Source organism: Squalius cephalus (assembly GCF_949319135.1).
Source record: "Squalius cephalus genome assembly, chromosome: 10".
NCBI lineage: Eukaryota > Metazoa > Chordata > Actinopteri > Cypriniformes > Leuciscidae > Squalius > Squalius cephalus.
This window is the reverse complement of record NC_137131.1, coordinates 37,314,502-37,330,748: the sequence shown is the minus strand read 5'-3', so window position 1 is coordinate 37,330,748 and position 16,247 is coordinate 37,314,502. Positions and strand designations below refer to the sequence as shown.

Sequence of the window (16,247 nt, the reverse complement as noted above, 5' to 3'; positions counted from 1 at the left end):
GACAAATGTAAACCAACCCCGAACACCTACCGCCACCTGCAGGCTGCACGTGCAAGTGCGCAAACTATCAAAGCGCTATATCAATCTCATTCACAATGCAGTGAAATAAAACACCGTTGACGTTTTAACTTAGAATTTATTTCACTACAATACAGTTCAAAGTTCAACATGTCTGGAAAGGTACAATATTTAATAACAGGACGTTAAGTGTGGAAGAACTCACATTCAAAACATATAACTTCTGAAGTAAATAAAACTATAGAACACTTCACAATTTACCAATCTCACACAACTAAACGACAGTCATTTAATATTTGTTCTATATGAGAAGGCAACAGAGTAAAAACAGACACATGACTGGTTTCAGACACTGTATTGAGCATCATAGGATTAAACACTGAATACCAAAGCAAACAAAAACATAAGACTGTCTTTCATATAAAACATGAGCAGAACTTATGTGTAGATCATTGGTAAACCCACTCTTATTGTTGCACTGAATTGAATTAGATCATTTACTTAAGAACTGAATGAGACAACAGGCCTTATTCGTGAAACAGAAGAACAAATTTGTCCCATTGAATCAGATGCGACACCGTGCATAAGAATGGTTTTATACATGATTTACACAGATGTGTTTGCCTCTCTAAGGTTGTAAAATCTTCTTGTCTGTTTGTAGCTGGTTTCCAGAAAACAATTTATGTTTTAAAGCAAAGGAGACGCTGCTTATGTTCCCATGGCGATCCTGAGGTCTTGGCAAGAGAGAGGACAGTTCTATGCTCCTGCATCCGAGACGCAGGCGGAGTATCTGTATGTGTAGAGTTTGTTATCTGCTCCTCCGCTCAAGATCAACTAGAGAGAAAAGCAGACAAAGAAAAGAGAGATTGAGATACACCCACAGAAATATCCTCCGAGTTTAATCACCGTTAACTCTTTCCCTGCCAGCATTTTTGATACACAAAAATGTCATGGCCCCCAGAATATTTTGTAGTACGATTATATGAACATGCACTATATTCAAAAGAAAGAACAGAGCCTGTTTTCAAACAAAACCATTTTATTCTAGCTTCATGCATTCTTTATTATCAACACTTGAATTGTGCGGTGGCTGAGAGAGCTCATGCAAATAGAAAAAACACCCGCAAATTAGCGAATAATCTTCATCAGTAAAAATTGTGTCATGCTATGTTTAAATAAGTTTCACAATAATGTTAGGTAATGCAGGGTCCAAAGATGAGAAGGCAAGTTTTAAAGTTGAGACACTCACACTCACACACAGATATAACACATATTTTAAAAACCTTTTTGTATAAAATGTATATTTATTTGCATCATTAATGTTAACCGCAATAATAAGACATTTCTGTCGTAAGAACAGATATTCAGCTGATGGACACCGCGCTGCGTTGTCATGGGAACATCCCAGGTGAAAATGACGAGGAAATTAAGTTCTTTCGTAGCTCCCTTCACCAAGTGTGATCCAAACGGCCACATAATGGCACACAAGTGCCCTGCTCACTCCAAAGTCCCCACTTCAAGGGCTCTGCCCTTCGAAGGGAGTAGGGCATAGGGATGCTCACGATCAATAAGCACGTCCCAGCCGGGTTCGTCACTTATTGGGGTCCCCTGGAAACATTTCCGTTGTGGTCTGTGCTATTTGCAGCGCGTTTCTGTATTTGGTTGTGTTGTGAGTATTTAGAGCCCGTGACCCGGAAACCGATTGAATTCAGCCATCTTAAAGGACATCTCAATTCTCTAATTGTACCGCGAGGAACGAGGGGTGAGGAAGCTTCCAGAGGAGCTATGAGAGAGGATGCACAGGTGTATCCTATAAGGAAGTCTTTCTTGTCGAGAAACCTGACGCACATATACATTCTCCACCCTGTTCACATCTGTCACAATAACATTAATTTATGCTTTACCTTTGCAGTTTAAATAAACCATATATCACAGATATATCAACAGGGCATCTTGCTTTATCTTTATTATTTATTAATTTCTTAAATAACTAAACTTTAACAACATAAGGGCAGATCCTTTGAGCGCAGCTGATGAAGCTCTGAAGTGACGCTCGACTGATCAAGAATATTCCAACATACAAATATGATTTCCTTTGACTCCTCCGTCCTCATTTTCTTTCCGTGCATCCCTCCCTCGCATCCTACAGGGGGTGGAGCTGAGACGCGAGGATGCACAAATAAGAAATGAGCACCCTGTGTTTTGATCCAGAGATTCTGAACTCTTTCAGAAGATGCTTAAAGCTCCCTCTACCATATAACAGTAAAAGAGTTAAAGACCCTATGAAATGGTTTACATGCATTTAAACTATTTTCCATGTTCCCATCTTCTGCTATCTAAGCAGATGTACCTCTGGTACTTTTGTTGTTACCGAAACAAATAAACTAAAAAAATAAGTCATTTTAAAGTAGATCTTTATTTTTAGAGTTTCAAATATTTGAATGGTTTGACGTACCCCATTCTCGGTCCAGTCAGCACACAGTACTTTGTCTTCATGGGCAGCAAGATCATACAGAGGAGCTTTACAGCTGTAAAGAAGAAACCACGACTGTTAGGGACACAAAATGAAGGAACAGGACGGTGTTGTGCTACAAAGTATCTGTGAGTCACACACCTCCTGATATCCCACAGTTTGACCACATTATCTAGAGATCCTGACACCAGCTGATGCTCATGAGATGGAGACCACCTGACCACCGTCACCCAACCATTATGGGACGTCAGTGACAAGAGAACTAGAGAGCCATCTGGAAAATGAAAATTGAGATGAGTAATGAAAATAGCTGTCAGTTTGAGAGGGCATTATTATACAGAATCTCTGAGAGTCACCTTTAGACCTTGGGTCCCATAGACGCACATGTCTGTCGGTGCTGCCCGAGGCCAGACGGCGACACAGAGGAGAGTATGAGATACAGTTGAAAACCTTACTGCCCATCTGCAATACAAGAACATCAGTCTCTAAATCCAGCAGCCCTTAAAGATTATGTGTTTATTGCACTAGTGGTGCAAAATTCTTGACTCCAAACTCTATCTATTACTACTCTTTTATGAAGAACTGGTGTCACTCACTAGCGTACTCTTCTGCCCGCCAGTCTCTGCATCCCACAGACGGATGGTGTGATCCCACGATGCACTGCACAGTTCCTCTGCATCCATCCAGAGCACTGAGGACACTGCCTCATTATGGCCAGAAAGAGTCATGATGGGAGTCTAGAGCAGAACAAGAATTTATGAAACTGCAAACCATTAACTGATATAGCAAGAGTCTTTGAGTCAAGAACATGTACAGATACTCACCCGTGTGAGCCCCATCTGCTCCGTTTTCTGTTTTTTGCGTGGCCTGTTGGGTTCCTCTATTTCATCCTCTTCCTCTGTTGGCACTGAGGACGACAACAATACAAGAAGGTTTTTATAAATGTATTATTATACATCCTTTCATTGTTTTCCTTTTTTGATGGTGGACGGTTTTCCTTGTGTAATTCAAAAGGAAATTTCACAGAAAAAAGGTTTCTAAAAACGTACCTGCTGACCATATCTTTAGCATTTTGTCCCATGAGCCACTGCAAAACTGAAGAGGAAAAAACATGAGACTAGCAAATCAAATCAATGATGTTACTTTTGGTGCAAATATATATATATATATATTAGGGGTGTAACGATACACAAAACTGACGGTTCGGTACGTCCCACGGTTTTGACGTCTCGGTTCGGTTTGGTTCGGTTCATTTAGGTGGGGTGGGGGGTTTAGAAAGCTAAAATTGCTTCTTTTTTTTTTAAACAGTGCTTTAATTAACAAATTGTGTCCTTGTCTTTAAATTAATTCAATTACAAGTAAACGTCTCGTGAGGAAAAAAAATATCTGCTAATGCTGTAAACTATATAGGAGCCCTTACTTTCACATTACTATAACATTAAAGCTTAACAACAGAGCCTAGACTTTTAGCCTAAATTCAGTTGCTATTTATTTTTAGATATAATAATAATAATCAACACTCAAGTAACAAATTGTATGAAAACATGTAAACTGTACATAAGGCAGTTTTTACATTAACATAATGTTTTTACTCTAATTTATTATTGAAATATAATAATTTACACAGTTGCTGTCATTTTATTGACGTATTTCCGCTGTTGAAACACTGACTTAGCGATTACACGAGTTATGATGCCTTTCAGTAAGTATACTGTATCTTTCAACATACCTTCAGGTGTCCATTCATGTTTATTCTGTAACTGAGGAAGAGATGCTCGCGTTTACTCGCGCTCCGCGCTGCCGCTTTAAATGAGGAGCCGGTCACGCCACATCAAAGAGCGCCAAAACGGCATTTAATGTTTGAATTTCGTGATCAAATAGACAGAATCTGAAAGATTACACCTTGCTTATTATCGAAAGTAACAAAACACTGAGCTTATTGCGATTAAATGTGGTTAATGGTGGTTAGGCAACAACACTGTATTCGTTGTGTACACATAAGACATGAGGTCCAATGGGGGCGGGGCGGGCGTGTTCGGTACACCATGAGAGTATCGCGATTCGTATCGTTGGTGGTGTATAGCGGTTTTTCGGTTCGGTTCGAATATCGTTACACCCCTAATATATAAAAATTAAAAAAGCAAAAATATACATAAACTACTGTTCATATTTTGGGGAATGGTAAGAAATTTTTTATATTTTTATCTCACGAAGGCTTTTTATTTGATCAAAAATACAGATACATTAAAAACAGTAATACTGTGAAATATCATTAAAATGTACAATAACTGTTTTCTATTTTAATATATTATAAAATGTAATTTACTCCTGTGATGCAAAGGTGAATTTTCATCATCATTACTCCAGTCTTCAGTGTCACATGATCCTTCAGGAAATTATTCTACTATGCTGATTTGGTGCAAAACAGTTGAAAACAGTTGTGCTGCTTAATATTTTTGTAGAAACGATTTATTTGAAATGTCTTTAATGTCACTTTTGATTAATCTAATGCATCCTTGGTGAATAAAAGTACTTTGTACTTATTTATAAATAAATAAAAATGTAGTACATCATACAGTAAAGTCAAACAGACAGAAAGACTGACGAACACACACAAACCTTTGTCCTAGTAGGGTCAACGGCAACTGTGTCTACACTTCCTGCGTGTCCTCGGCAACAGTGTCGGGCCTTCACTTTATTCCGCTCGGAATTCCACTCCCACAACATGATTGTTTGATCAAGAGATGCCGTCAGGAGCAAAGAGCTCAGACCATCTAAAAGCCACAGAACCATCAAATAGACAAATTCAGAAACCTCATGCATCATTAGTTCTCTTAAACGTCAACACATAAATACACTCATATTCACACATAAATGCATATTAGGCATCTCATAGTGGTCATCTATCAAATAAACACGTGTACGTTTCTTACCTCTCTTCACCCAGGCTACATCCTTCACAACATCAGTGTGTCCAGCCACAGTCATCACAGCCTTCCCTTCCATTGACCAAATCCGTGCAGTCTTATCATAAGAGCCTGTGAGGATCCTGGGCACAAAGCAGAGAACGACTTGATTTGATCAGCCACAAAACTGTCCAAGCAAAGACATTTTTGACTTCTGTTTAGAATGTTTTGAATGAAGCGCACCATTCAGAATCTGCCTCCACCGAGCTGATCCAGTCATCATGCATGATACACTCCTCTGGCTGTGGGGCTGTGAACTTCTCTACATATTCTATTTCCACCACTTCTTCCTGTAAACACACACGAGCATGTAATCATATATGCTTTTGCATGTTGAACAGATTAGCTGTTTCACTTTCATAGCAGTTTAACTGTTAAACACAGCTTGAAAAAAGCTAAACGTCACACCAATTCATATAGATTACTTTTACAATGTATTTGTGCTTTTTAAAACATGAAATGTTTAGTTGCATGGATAAAAATAATGAGAGAAAAAAATCTTCATTTGAGTACCCAAGACAAACAGAAGTGGAAATGGTTTGAGTGGCACGAGGGCAAATAAATAAAATAAAGGGCAGAGCTTTCATTTTTAGGTGAACTCGCAGAGTAGGTACTTCTTTTAAATAAGTTATTACCAGTTGTGACCATTAAAAAAGTATGTTCTAAGGCTGCATCCGAAATCGCATACTTCCCTACTATATAGTAGGTGAAAAACAGTATGTGACAAAAGTAGTATGTCCAAATTCACAGTACTCATAAAAAAGTAGGCAAATGTACTCTGAAGTGTGCATACGATGGACACTTTAATATCCCATGAGGCCACTGGAGAGGATTCGTGAATGACAATGAAGCAACGCAACTGATGCTGGTAGGTCACTTGATAATGACAACATGCCGAATGTAGAATGTCCAGATTAAATTTATACTATATAGAACGTGGTTGTGAAGTGATTACTTATTCAAAATAAGTACCTGCTCAAGAGAGTATGCGATTTCGGATGCAGCCATACTGTTTTTTTCCCTACTATATAGTAGGAAGTATGTGATTGTGAAACACGGAGAACATTAAAGTACACATTTAATTATCGTCTTATCTGCTGTGGAAGACAGCGAATTTATGCACACGCAATATAAAAAAAACATACTTATAATACTTATAAGTTCTAACACATCACTGTCTTTACACTGACACCTTTCGCAACCATCATGATAACTTCAGGTATGTAAAATCTTTGAAGTGACTCCCATGAACACAGAACAGTGACGAACGTTGATCTAGAGTGACGTAAAAGTCGCATTAATTCCGATTTGACAGTTCAGACTGAAGTCGTATTGCAAAACATCTAAACCTGTATTGAATTTAGGTTCACATATGGAAGTGGCTCAAATCGGAATTGAAAAGATCAGATTCCATGTAGTGTGTGCTGTATGGAAGCTTGTTTACGCCACTGAATAATATATAAATAATAATAATTGCGACTTTTTATCTCACAATTGCGATATATCAAGTTAGAATTGTGACTTTTTTTCTCAGAATTGCGAGATATGAAGTCAGAATTGTGAGAAATAAAGTCGCAATTCTGAGAAATAAAGTCGCAATTGTGAGATATAAAGTCGCAATTGCGAGATATAAAGTCGCAATTCTGAGAAATAAAGTCGCAATTGGGAGTCATAAAGTCAGAATTGCACGATATAAAGTCGCAATTGCGTGTTATAAAGTCAGAATTGTGAGATATAAACTATTCTGTGGTAAAAAAAAAAAAAAAAAAAAAACGTCTTTTTTTCCTTAGAATTGGACTTTATATCTCACAATTGTGAGTTTATCTCACAATTCTGAGAAAAGATGTCAGAATTGCGAGATATAAACTCGCAATTGCGTGTTATAAAGTCAGAATTGCGTGATATAAAGTTGCAATTGCGAGAAAAAAAGTCAGAATTCTGACTTTATAAGACGCAATTCTTGCGACTTTATTTCACGCAATTCTGACTTTATATCTCGCAATTCTGACTTTATAACACGCAATTGCGACTTTATTTCACGGAATTCTGACTTTATATCTCGCAATTCTGAGAAATAAAGTCAGAATTGCGAGATGTAAACTCGCAATTGTGAGATAAAAAGTCGCAATTATCTCTTAAAATGTTTTATTCTGTGGCGGAAACAAGCTTCCATAGTTCACACTGTCATGACAAAGTCACATATGGGAAAAAAAAAAAAAAAAATCTGACTTTCGTGCCTGCAGTCTGAACGTAGTCAAATGGTCAGTGAACAAACTGTAGGCGGTCTATAGATATGTGTTGGTGAGACTACATTAAATGCAATGCCATACCGTTGAGATGTTCTCTGTCTCCATGTGATTGGCCAGTGAAGTGCGGAGAAACTGTCCCCGAACCAGAAAATCAAACTCAACATGTTTGTGTCCAGCTGGAATAAGAGACATGATGTGAATTTAAATAAAAAAATAAAAAATACAAGAAAAATATAACCAAGCGCTGCAGCTACAAAAGTCAGAATCTAATCATTAAATCAACAGAGAGAATCGGTAACACTTCACAAAGAATAACATGGACTAAGAATGAACAATACTTCTACAGCATTATTAATCTTAGTTAATGTTAATATCAACATTTACTAATATATTATTAAAATCAAATGGTGTATTTTTTAACATTAGTTAATGCACTGTGAACTAATATGACCAATCGATAAACAGCTGGATTTGTATTAACTTACATTAACAAAGATGAATAAATACTGTAACAAAGGTATTGCTCATTGTTAGTTAATACATTAGCTAATGTTAACAAATGAGACATTATTGTAAAGTGTGACCAGATATTATAATTAGATTCCACACAATTTTTGGAAAATGATTTTTAAGAAGTCGTACAGTGGGCAAGTATGCTGCACCATAACATGATAAAAACACAAGCTCACCATTCTTCGCTTCCAGAAGCTTGTTGATGACACCACTGAGATCCTCCACCTCAGAGGCAGCAGGGATGGAGAACGGAACATCATCTATCAGATACCTACAGAGAAGAGCATATTACATCTGATACATACACAGCCTACATCTACCATCATATGAACACTGTAAATACTACTAAGCAAATTCAGCTGGATATCTCTTATCTAGCTACAGCTAAACGTTTCAGCTATTTGTGTTAAGCACACCATATACTCACTTTTTGTTTACGGTGAAGAACCGGGCCTGTACCTGCGACATTTTATCTTATTAGACGGCAAAACTATATAGAAAACACATCTGAATACAGCCGAACTTCACTCTGTGTGGAGACACTTTCCCACCATGTGGTTCCCAATGCGTGCGGGTGGAAGACATGACAGTCGTTCGCAGAGCAATCGATGACTGATTGACAAATGTGCTCGCAACTAGTTACGTCTGAGTTGAGCTCCAGTCCTCGGATTTCCAGTGAGGAAAAGATGGTAAAAGGTTTTTCAAAGTGAGTTTGTTACAGTGCAAACCCATTTAAACAACATTTTCTGTAGATATGTTTAATATCTCAGTTGTTCCACCAACACAGCAATGAGATGCACCACATTAAAAAAATGTAGGCTATAATCATACACCGAATATAAACATTGCATTTAACATTGCATTTGCATTTTATATATATATATATATATATATATATATATATATATATAATTGTTGAAATATGACCCAGACATACTCATTGCCAAGTTTTGTGATTTCTCTCATGCTCTTACTATGCATATGTTGACATTTTTTCTTATTTCATTCTATTGTTATTTCCCCTAAAGAAGAATGAAAGTATATTATGTGTTTATATAACATAGATTAGATGGAAGTAGTCATTTTTATACTTCTGTGACTAGAAACACCAAGTCCATAGTTCAAGAAATTGTGCAAGTACAAAAGAACTTTGTTCCATTTTCCTGCATTCTTTTCAAATACGTGATGTCTTGTCACCCAGTAGCAGTTCGACAGCAGATGTAATAATACCCATGTCCTTCTACATCACTGGTCTAGAGTAACAGCAATATCTCATTTTTAAATGTATCATCACGTCTCTTTATCCAGACATCCTTGACATACTAGTCCCATGCAGTCTGATCAACACCCATCACGTTGACAGCCGACACAGTAACTTTTCATTGTTTTAGGTCACGTCGCCCCAGCAGGCCGAGGGGTCAAGGTTGCGTCTGCTGTGGGTCCGCAGCTGCAAAAGGTCTCTCCGTTTTTCCCAAGACCCTCCGCTGCTGCCGACCTGCCTGGGGACACCATGCAACTCTCCTGAGTCTGCTCCCTTGGCAGTGAGCACCCGTGGGAGGCAGGGCGAGAGATAACGTACCGCTTGAAGATCCCCACATTACCTCACCAGATAAGGCAGAGGGAGGGGATGGAGCCGAGCGCAGTGGACATTGGGCCTTTGGGTGGAAGAGAGGGCCGAGCCCCTTCACTCAGCTCGAGGGAGACACTAAAGTGCTGTCATTTAGAGACTGGTTCGGGGGCCTCGCCGCTGGTTCCCATGGCTGAGCGAGTGGGACGAGAGGATGTGGCACAGGAGCGGGGAGAGATGGGAGGAAAGAGTGTGAGGACGCACAGATGGACACAACCATGCGTAAAACAGGCAACACACCGAGAGCCAAAGAAGTGGGTAAGTGAACGAAGTAGCGGATGGTTTGCGCTCAAAGGGATTTAAAATCATTTGGTTATTATGAGTAATGAGAAATCATCAGTTTGGTTTGTGTATTAACATGCGCATCAAAAGTGAACATCATGACTTTTTCAAAATTAGTCCCAAAATAGCTTAATGCAGAATGTTTGATTTTTTTACATAGAAATTTATAAATAGACATTAATAATTAAATGAATATAAAAAACAATATTATAAATTATAAATAAAATTAACAAATACATTTTCATTTTAATATTATTAAAAAAAAACAAAAAAAAATGCATATTATTCTAGTTTAATTTCTTTAAAAAAAAATTTACTAACAATATCATCTGTGATGAAAAAGTTTGTCAAAAAATCTAAATAGAAGCATTTTTGTTAGTGATTTCTTTTTGGACCCTACTGTATAACAGATTTATGTTGTCTTCAACTACTAACATTTAATTTAATAATTAGAAACAATGCACTTATTGTGTACATACCTATACCTATACACACACATACATATATATATATATATATATATATATATATATATATATATATATATATATATATATATATATATATAAATATATATATTTTTTTGTATAAATATATACATTAATACAAAAAGCTTTTGAGGTGCATGTACATGTATATATATATACACTGAACAAAATTATAAACGCAACACTTTTGTTTTTGCCCCCATTTTTCATGAGCTGAACACAAAGATCTAAGAGTTTTTCTATGTGAACAAAAGGCCTATTTCTCTCAAATATTGTTAACAAATCTGTCTAAATCTGTGTTAGTGAGCACTTCTTCGTTGCCAAGACAATCCATCCACCTCACAGGTGTGGCATATATGTAGTTCAGATGCAAAAGCCTCTAAGTGCCATCTGAAATTTTCCTGTAGAATGATCATTTTTATCAAGCTTGTATATTTAAATTCAGTAATTTCACTTAAATGGCAATGAAAATTACCTATTAATTGTCATTTAAGTGAAATTACTGAACTTAAATATATGTGCTTGATAAAAATTATCATTCTAGAAGAAAATTTCAGATGGCACTTAGAGGCTTTTGCATCTGAACTCTTCATATATATATATATATATATATATATATATATATATATATATATATATATATAGGTACATGCACCTCAAAAGCTTTTTTGCAATACAACATGAAAACAATAAATACATTGTACCTAACAACTGATTTTCTTATTTATTTTTAAAGTACATAGAAGTTAAAGACACCTAATATAAAGTGGGACCTATACCTCTAAACACTCACAAAACATTGTGCATCCTCATCCTCATTCCTTTGGATTGTCTTAGGCAAAGTCTGGGCCGACAGCTCTATCCAGGGCATATAAGAGCCAGAACTCTCCCGAGAATGCAGCGAGAGAGAGGAGTCGTGTTCGAAACCTCAGACAAGCCTTCCACAGCCTGCAGGCGGCTTTACCCTCCGTCCCTCCCGACACAAAACTCTCCAAGCTGGACGTGCTGGTCCTGGCCACCAACTACATCGCCCACTTGACTGAAACCCTGGACCAGGGTGGGATGTTGGGGGACCATCCCATCCTGCAGAGAGCAGAGTACCTGCATCCCGTGAAGGTGAAAGACTCTTCACTACACTCACTGCTTGCAAAACCTATCTATCTATCTATCTATCTATCTATCTATCTATCTATCTATCTATCTATCTATCTATCTATCTATCTATCTATCTATCTATCTATCTATCTATCTATCTATCTATCTATCTATCTATCTATCTATCTATCTATCTATCTATCTATCTATCTATCTATCTAGAGCAGTGGTTCTCAACCAGGGGGCTGGGGCACACTAAGGGGCCTCAACAAACTTCTAAGGGGCCTCAAGAAGATCTAAAATGATTTAAAATAAGGCAAAACAAGCATGAAATTATGAAAAATGAAAAATGCTAAAACCGCTAAAAATCAAGACATTTCTTTTCACAGTTTTTCTCAGTCACTTTGGTACATTTCTCGAATCATCCTTAAGATTGGCAAACCAGTAAGTGCATTTCTCAAAACGATTCATTCAAGCAGCATCACACAATGGGTCACCTGCAAAAGCAAAAATCCTTACTTCATCTCTCAACAGTAAGTATTTATGTCAATGAACATATCAGTGCCATTAGAATGACAAGTACTTGAGTCATTGTTTACAATCAAGGTAGTCAAAATGCTTAGATGTTGTCAATATAACAGTGTATTATGTCGGTATTTTCAGATGTAAACTATGGCAATGATTTTGATGACAATGATTAAAAAAGACTTTACAGCTGAATGGCATATATAATGGCATATACATATATAGGATTCACAGTGCTCTCTCTCTCTCTCTCTCTCTCTCTCTCTCTCTACACACACACACACACACACACATACTATGTGTACGTGTGTGGTTGTGTGTTACATTATGTCTCTATAAAATATATTTACTGTATAATGTAAAATGCAAGTGGACTACAGTAATATAGCATTACAGTAAGTATACAGTATTACAGTAGTGAACATTGTCTGATTACATAACTGTTCTGCCTTCAAACGTTTGAATGATTGAGGACACGGTTGTTCTCCCAACATTTGGCTGTACCTGTCGACCCGCCTCGGCCATAAGGTCATGATTGAGAACATGGTTCACTAATGTTAGCGGCCCTTATTTCATCAGAAACATCTCTACAGCCTCTTCTACATCTTCCAGTGTTTTTCCTCCGTACCCTTCCACCACACATCCGTACTCCTCTTCTTCTTCCCAGCTGTTGACCCTGTTTGTGTTACAGAATTTGTAACACTGTGTTGTGCTCTCATATATGCTTGCCAAATGAATCTTCATGAGATGCAACTGGCTGATCATTGGTTGATCTAATTCAACCAATTGGGTTACATTCCCCTTCATTAGTGAAATTCAAAATTCACATTCATAATTCATCAATTCAGGACACATTTACAACAAAAATGTCTTATAGAAATGTATAGAAAATATGCTTGACAGTTTATGACAACTCAACCATTTTGCATTCAATGACTTACGCAGGGAACTAATGCCTATGTTTTGAGGAGACTCAACAGGAAAACATACAGACAAACAACATTCTATTATACAGAAAGGTATAATATATTTTGATCAACATGACATTAGCAACTGATAACAGCAGACATTTGTACATAATCAATTGCATAAATGTACCAAAGCATTTTCAATTTGTCCAAAAGAATGAGAAATTGCTTTTATGATGTCCACAAGATGATGTGGAGGTTTAACAAGTAGTTTTGAGAAATGCACATGAGAAAAGCAACTTAGAAAAACTGTATTTGGTTATTTTAATGAAAATACATTCTTCTATTTATGCCAAGCTCCAAAATATTTTATTGGGTAGAAACTGTGAGTGAGGGGAGGCTTCAAATATTGTTATGGACAAAAATTGTTGCCTTGAGATCCACTGATCTAGAGATTATTTTACAGTTTCATATTGTGTAACATTCTTCCAGGTTTTTTATTTGGATATTTTTGATTACCCAAGTCAATCTATAAGCATCCTGAAGGTCTCCAAGTGATATACGTGTATCTTCTTCAACAGAAATGGCCCATGCGTTCTCTTCTCTACTGTGGGAACATAGGAGAGCGACTAGCAGGAGCACAGATCAGTCAGGAGGCATCTTGCCCACCTAAGGTGAAAGCAGACTAACGGACTGAGAAAATGTCTGAGAATTGTTGGACAGTTCCATTTTTTTGTGAATGGAAAATATAGATTTGAGCACAATTTTTTAAGTACGATCTCTTTTATCAGTTATGTTTCCACATTTTTTTACCTTTCATTTTGATAAATCACTATATAATTGTTTACCCCACATATATACTGTATAGTCAGTTGTTCACTTGTCCCAATCTTCCATAGTAAGTCAACTAATTTGTATTCGTTTGCACAAACTGAGAGAAATGATTATCTGTGGTAACACATCAGTTTTAATTTTTAATTTTAGGAATTCCTCGATTAGGGTGTCTTTAATTATGTAGAATATTTGTTGGCAATTTTTATTTTTTTAAATATAAAAAGGAAAATTAGAAGTATTAATAATAGGAATAAAAACAATTATACAAGTATTTTACAAGAACACAAAGAATTTGGAAAACTCATTTTGAAAAGTTAACATTATAAAAAAAATTTAAGAGATAAAGTAAATAATTTAGGTCATGGGATAATATCCCATCATTTTGAACAACTTAGGGAAGAGAAGTTAGATAACTCATTCAAAGCTTAACTAAAAGTTAGCAAATCGCTTTATCTCTGCCGGCTGTCCGTATCCTGAGTGTTTGGGTTTAATATTGCATGTTTTGCACTTGATAGTAATAAAATGAATGTCTTGATTAGTGGGAAGGGAGGATTGTTATAGGGAACATTTGGTAACCACACATGAGTGGACAACCCCCATGTCCTCAATCATGGTTAGCTCAACAGATCGTTTAAAATTATTACAGGCAGTAAAACTCATTCAAGAATATCTTTTTCCCCTTCAAAAGTTATAGTGTTCTCTTACAGTATTTGCTCGGAAAACAAACCATTTACTAAGCACTTACTCTTAGGAATGAGGATGCGCTGCCATATTTGGTATTGTGCAACAATAGCATTCTATAAAGCATGCATGTCTTTCAAGATAATATTCATCTATACGTTCTGCAGGTATAGTCATCATTACGTCTTCCTTTACCCTCATGTGGGCCACTGAACTGTATGACAGCTATTGTGAACAGATTGAGTTTGATGATTGTTAACTTTGACTTAGTTGAACCTTAAGTCCACTGCTTTACCCTCTTTTCTTGAAGAACAAGACAATTTGTGACATAGCCTAAATTCTTAATGAGGGAAATGAACACTTCCGGTCAAATGTTTGCACACACTGAATTTATGTCTCTCGTTATCTTAAAAACATTTTGGTCTAAGCTAATTCTTAAATGCTTGAAGTTTATTTGGGACCTTCTTCAATGTTTAAATCATGCATGGATAAAACATCTTCATGTTTCATTTTATTTCAAAACTTTAATAAAACTAATCTCAATTTTTTATTCTTTTATCAAAATAATGTGTTTCGAGGAGTTTGTTGCAAGATAGTAGAAAATGTACTTCACTTTCATCAGTCACGTTGAATTTATGTTGTTATAAATAAAAAACAAAATGATATATAGAGAAGACAGACATGCAGAGTTATGGGTAGGGGTCAAAGGTCATCATCTATGGTGGTTTGCATGTAACTTCAGAACCTGAATGGTTAAAAATGGCTTCTTACTACCGTAAACATGCATCAGCATTTTTGTGGGTAACACATTACAAGTTACGTAATCAGATTACTTCTTTCAAGAAACTAGTAAAGTAACGCTACTACAACTGAGTTACTTTTTCAAATAAGTAACGCAAGTTACTTTGTTTTCCCATTGACTGACTTTGCATTTCCCTCAGCCTGAGGCTTATTCATTTCACTTTTTGTGCCAAAAATGTAACTTTTGTTATTAAAAAAACAAACAAGCAAGCCCAGCCCAGGTGAAAAAAAGTAACGCAAAAGTAATATAAAAAGTAACAGTTACTTACTTTTTTGGGAGTAATGAAATATTGCAATAAAATTTCCCCAACACTGTGCATCAGAGGTCACTACGTAATTCCAGTTGTATTATTTAATAGTTTTGATGACTGTACTAAAATGTGGGAAAAAATATAATTATAATGTGGAATATAATAATAATGAGCAAATTTAACAGTCACATAGATGTTAATTATCATGAAATGTATAAGGATTTAGATAGATTCTATCTAATCTTGCATTTTACTTGTAATATCCTTTGCTTCAAGCATTAGTTATTTTTACAAAATGAATGCCATTTCTGAGAAGACACTGGTTAAAACATGTCAACCACCATATACGTGGCTAAATGTGTGTTGTATTTTTGTGGTGTGGAACATAAATGCCTATCCTCAATCATTCATATCCAGAGCTCCAGGTCTTTGGGCTCCCATCCATATGAAATGGTCAAGGCTAACTCTATAAATCTGTCTATGTTCCTGATAAAACCTTTTTCTCATGTTAATAGCCAAAATGGACCAGAGAGAAC

At 36.4% G+C, this 16,247-nt stretch overlaps 2 protein-coding genes across 2 annotated transcripts; one reads left to right on the top strand and one right to left on the bottom strand.

The window, feature by feature from the left end:
* Nucleotides 1-118: 118 nt before the first annotated feature.
* On the bottom strand, nt 119-8,833 carry wdr12 (WD repeat domain 12). Its single transcript, XM_079884788.1, has 13 exons — nt 8,647-8,833; nt 8,396-8,490; nt 7,788-7,882; nt 5,641-5,747; nt 5,425-5,540; nt 5,111-5,265; nt 3,541-3,586; nt 3,316-3,398; nt 3,088-3,228; nt 2,848-2,953; nt 2,633-2,765; nt 2,474-2,546; nt 119-852 (listed from the first exon to the last, which is right to left on the bottom strand). Exons 1-13 carry the CDS (start codon nt 8,685-8,687, stop codon nt 775-777), a joined length of 1,269 nt encoding a protein of 422 aa, XP_079740914.1. The 5' UTR covers nt 8,688-8,833; the 3' UTR covers nt 119-774.
* Nucleotides 8,834-9,766: 933 nt separating this feature from the next.
* On the top strand, nt 9,767-13,901 carry tcf23 (transcription factor 23). Its single transcript, XM_079884789.1, has 3 exons — nt 9,767-10,104; nt 11,454-11,732; nt 13,726-13,901. The coding sequence occupies exons 1-3, from the start codon at nt 9,847-9,849 to the stop codon at nt 13,831-13,833; spliced, it is 645 nt and encodes a 214-aa protein (XP_079740915.1). The 5' UTR covers nt 9,767-9,846; the 3' UTR covers nt 13,834-13,901.
* The last annotated feature ends 2,346 nt before the right edge of the window (nt 13,902-16,247 follow it).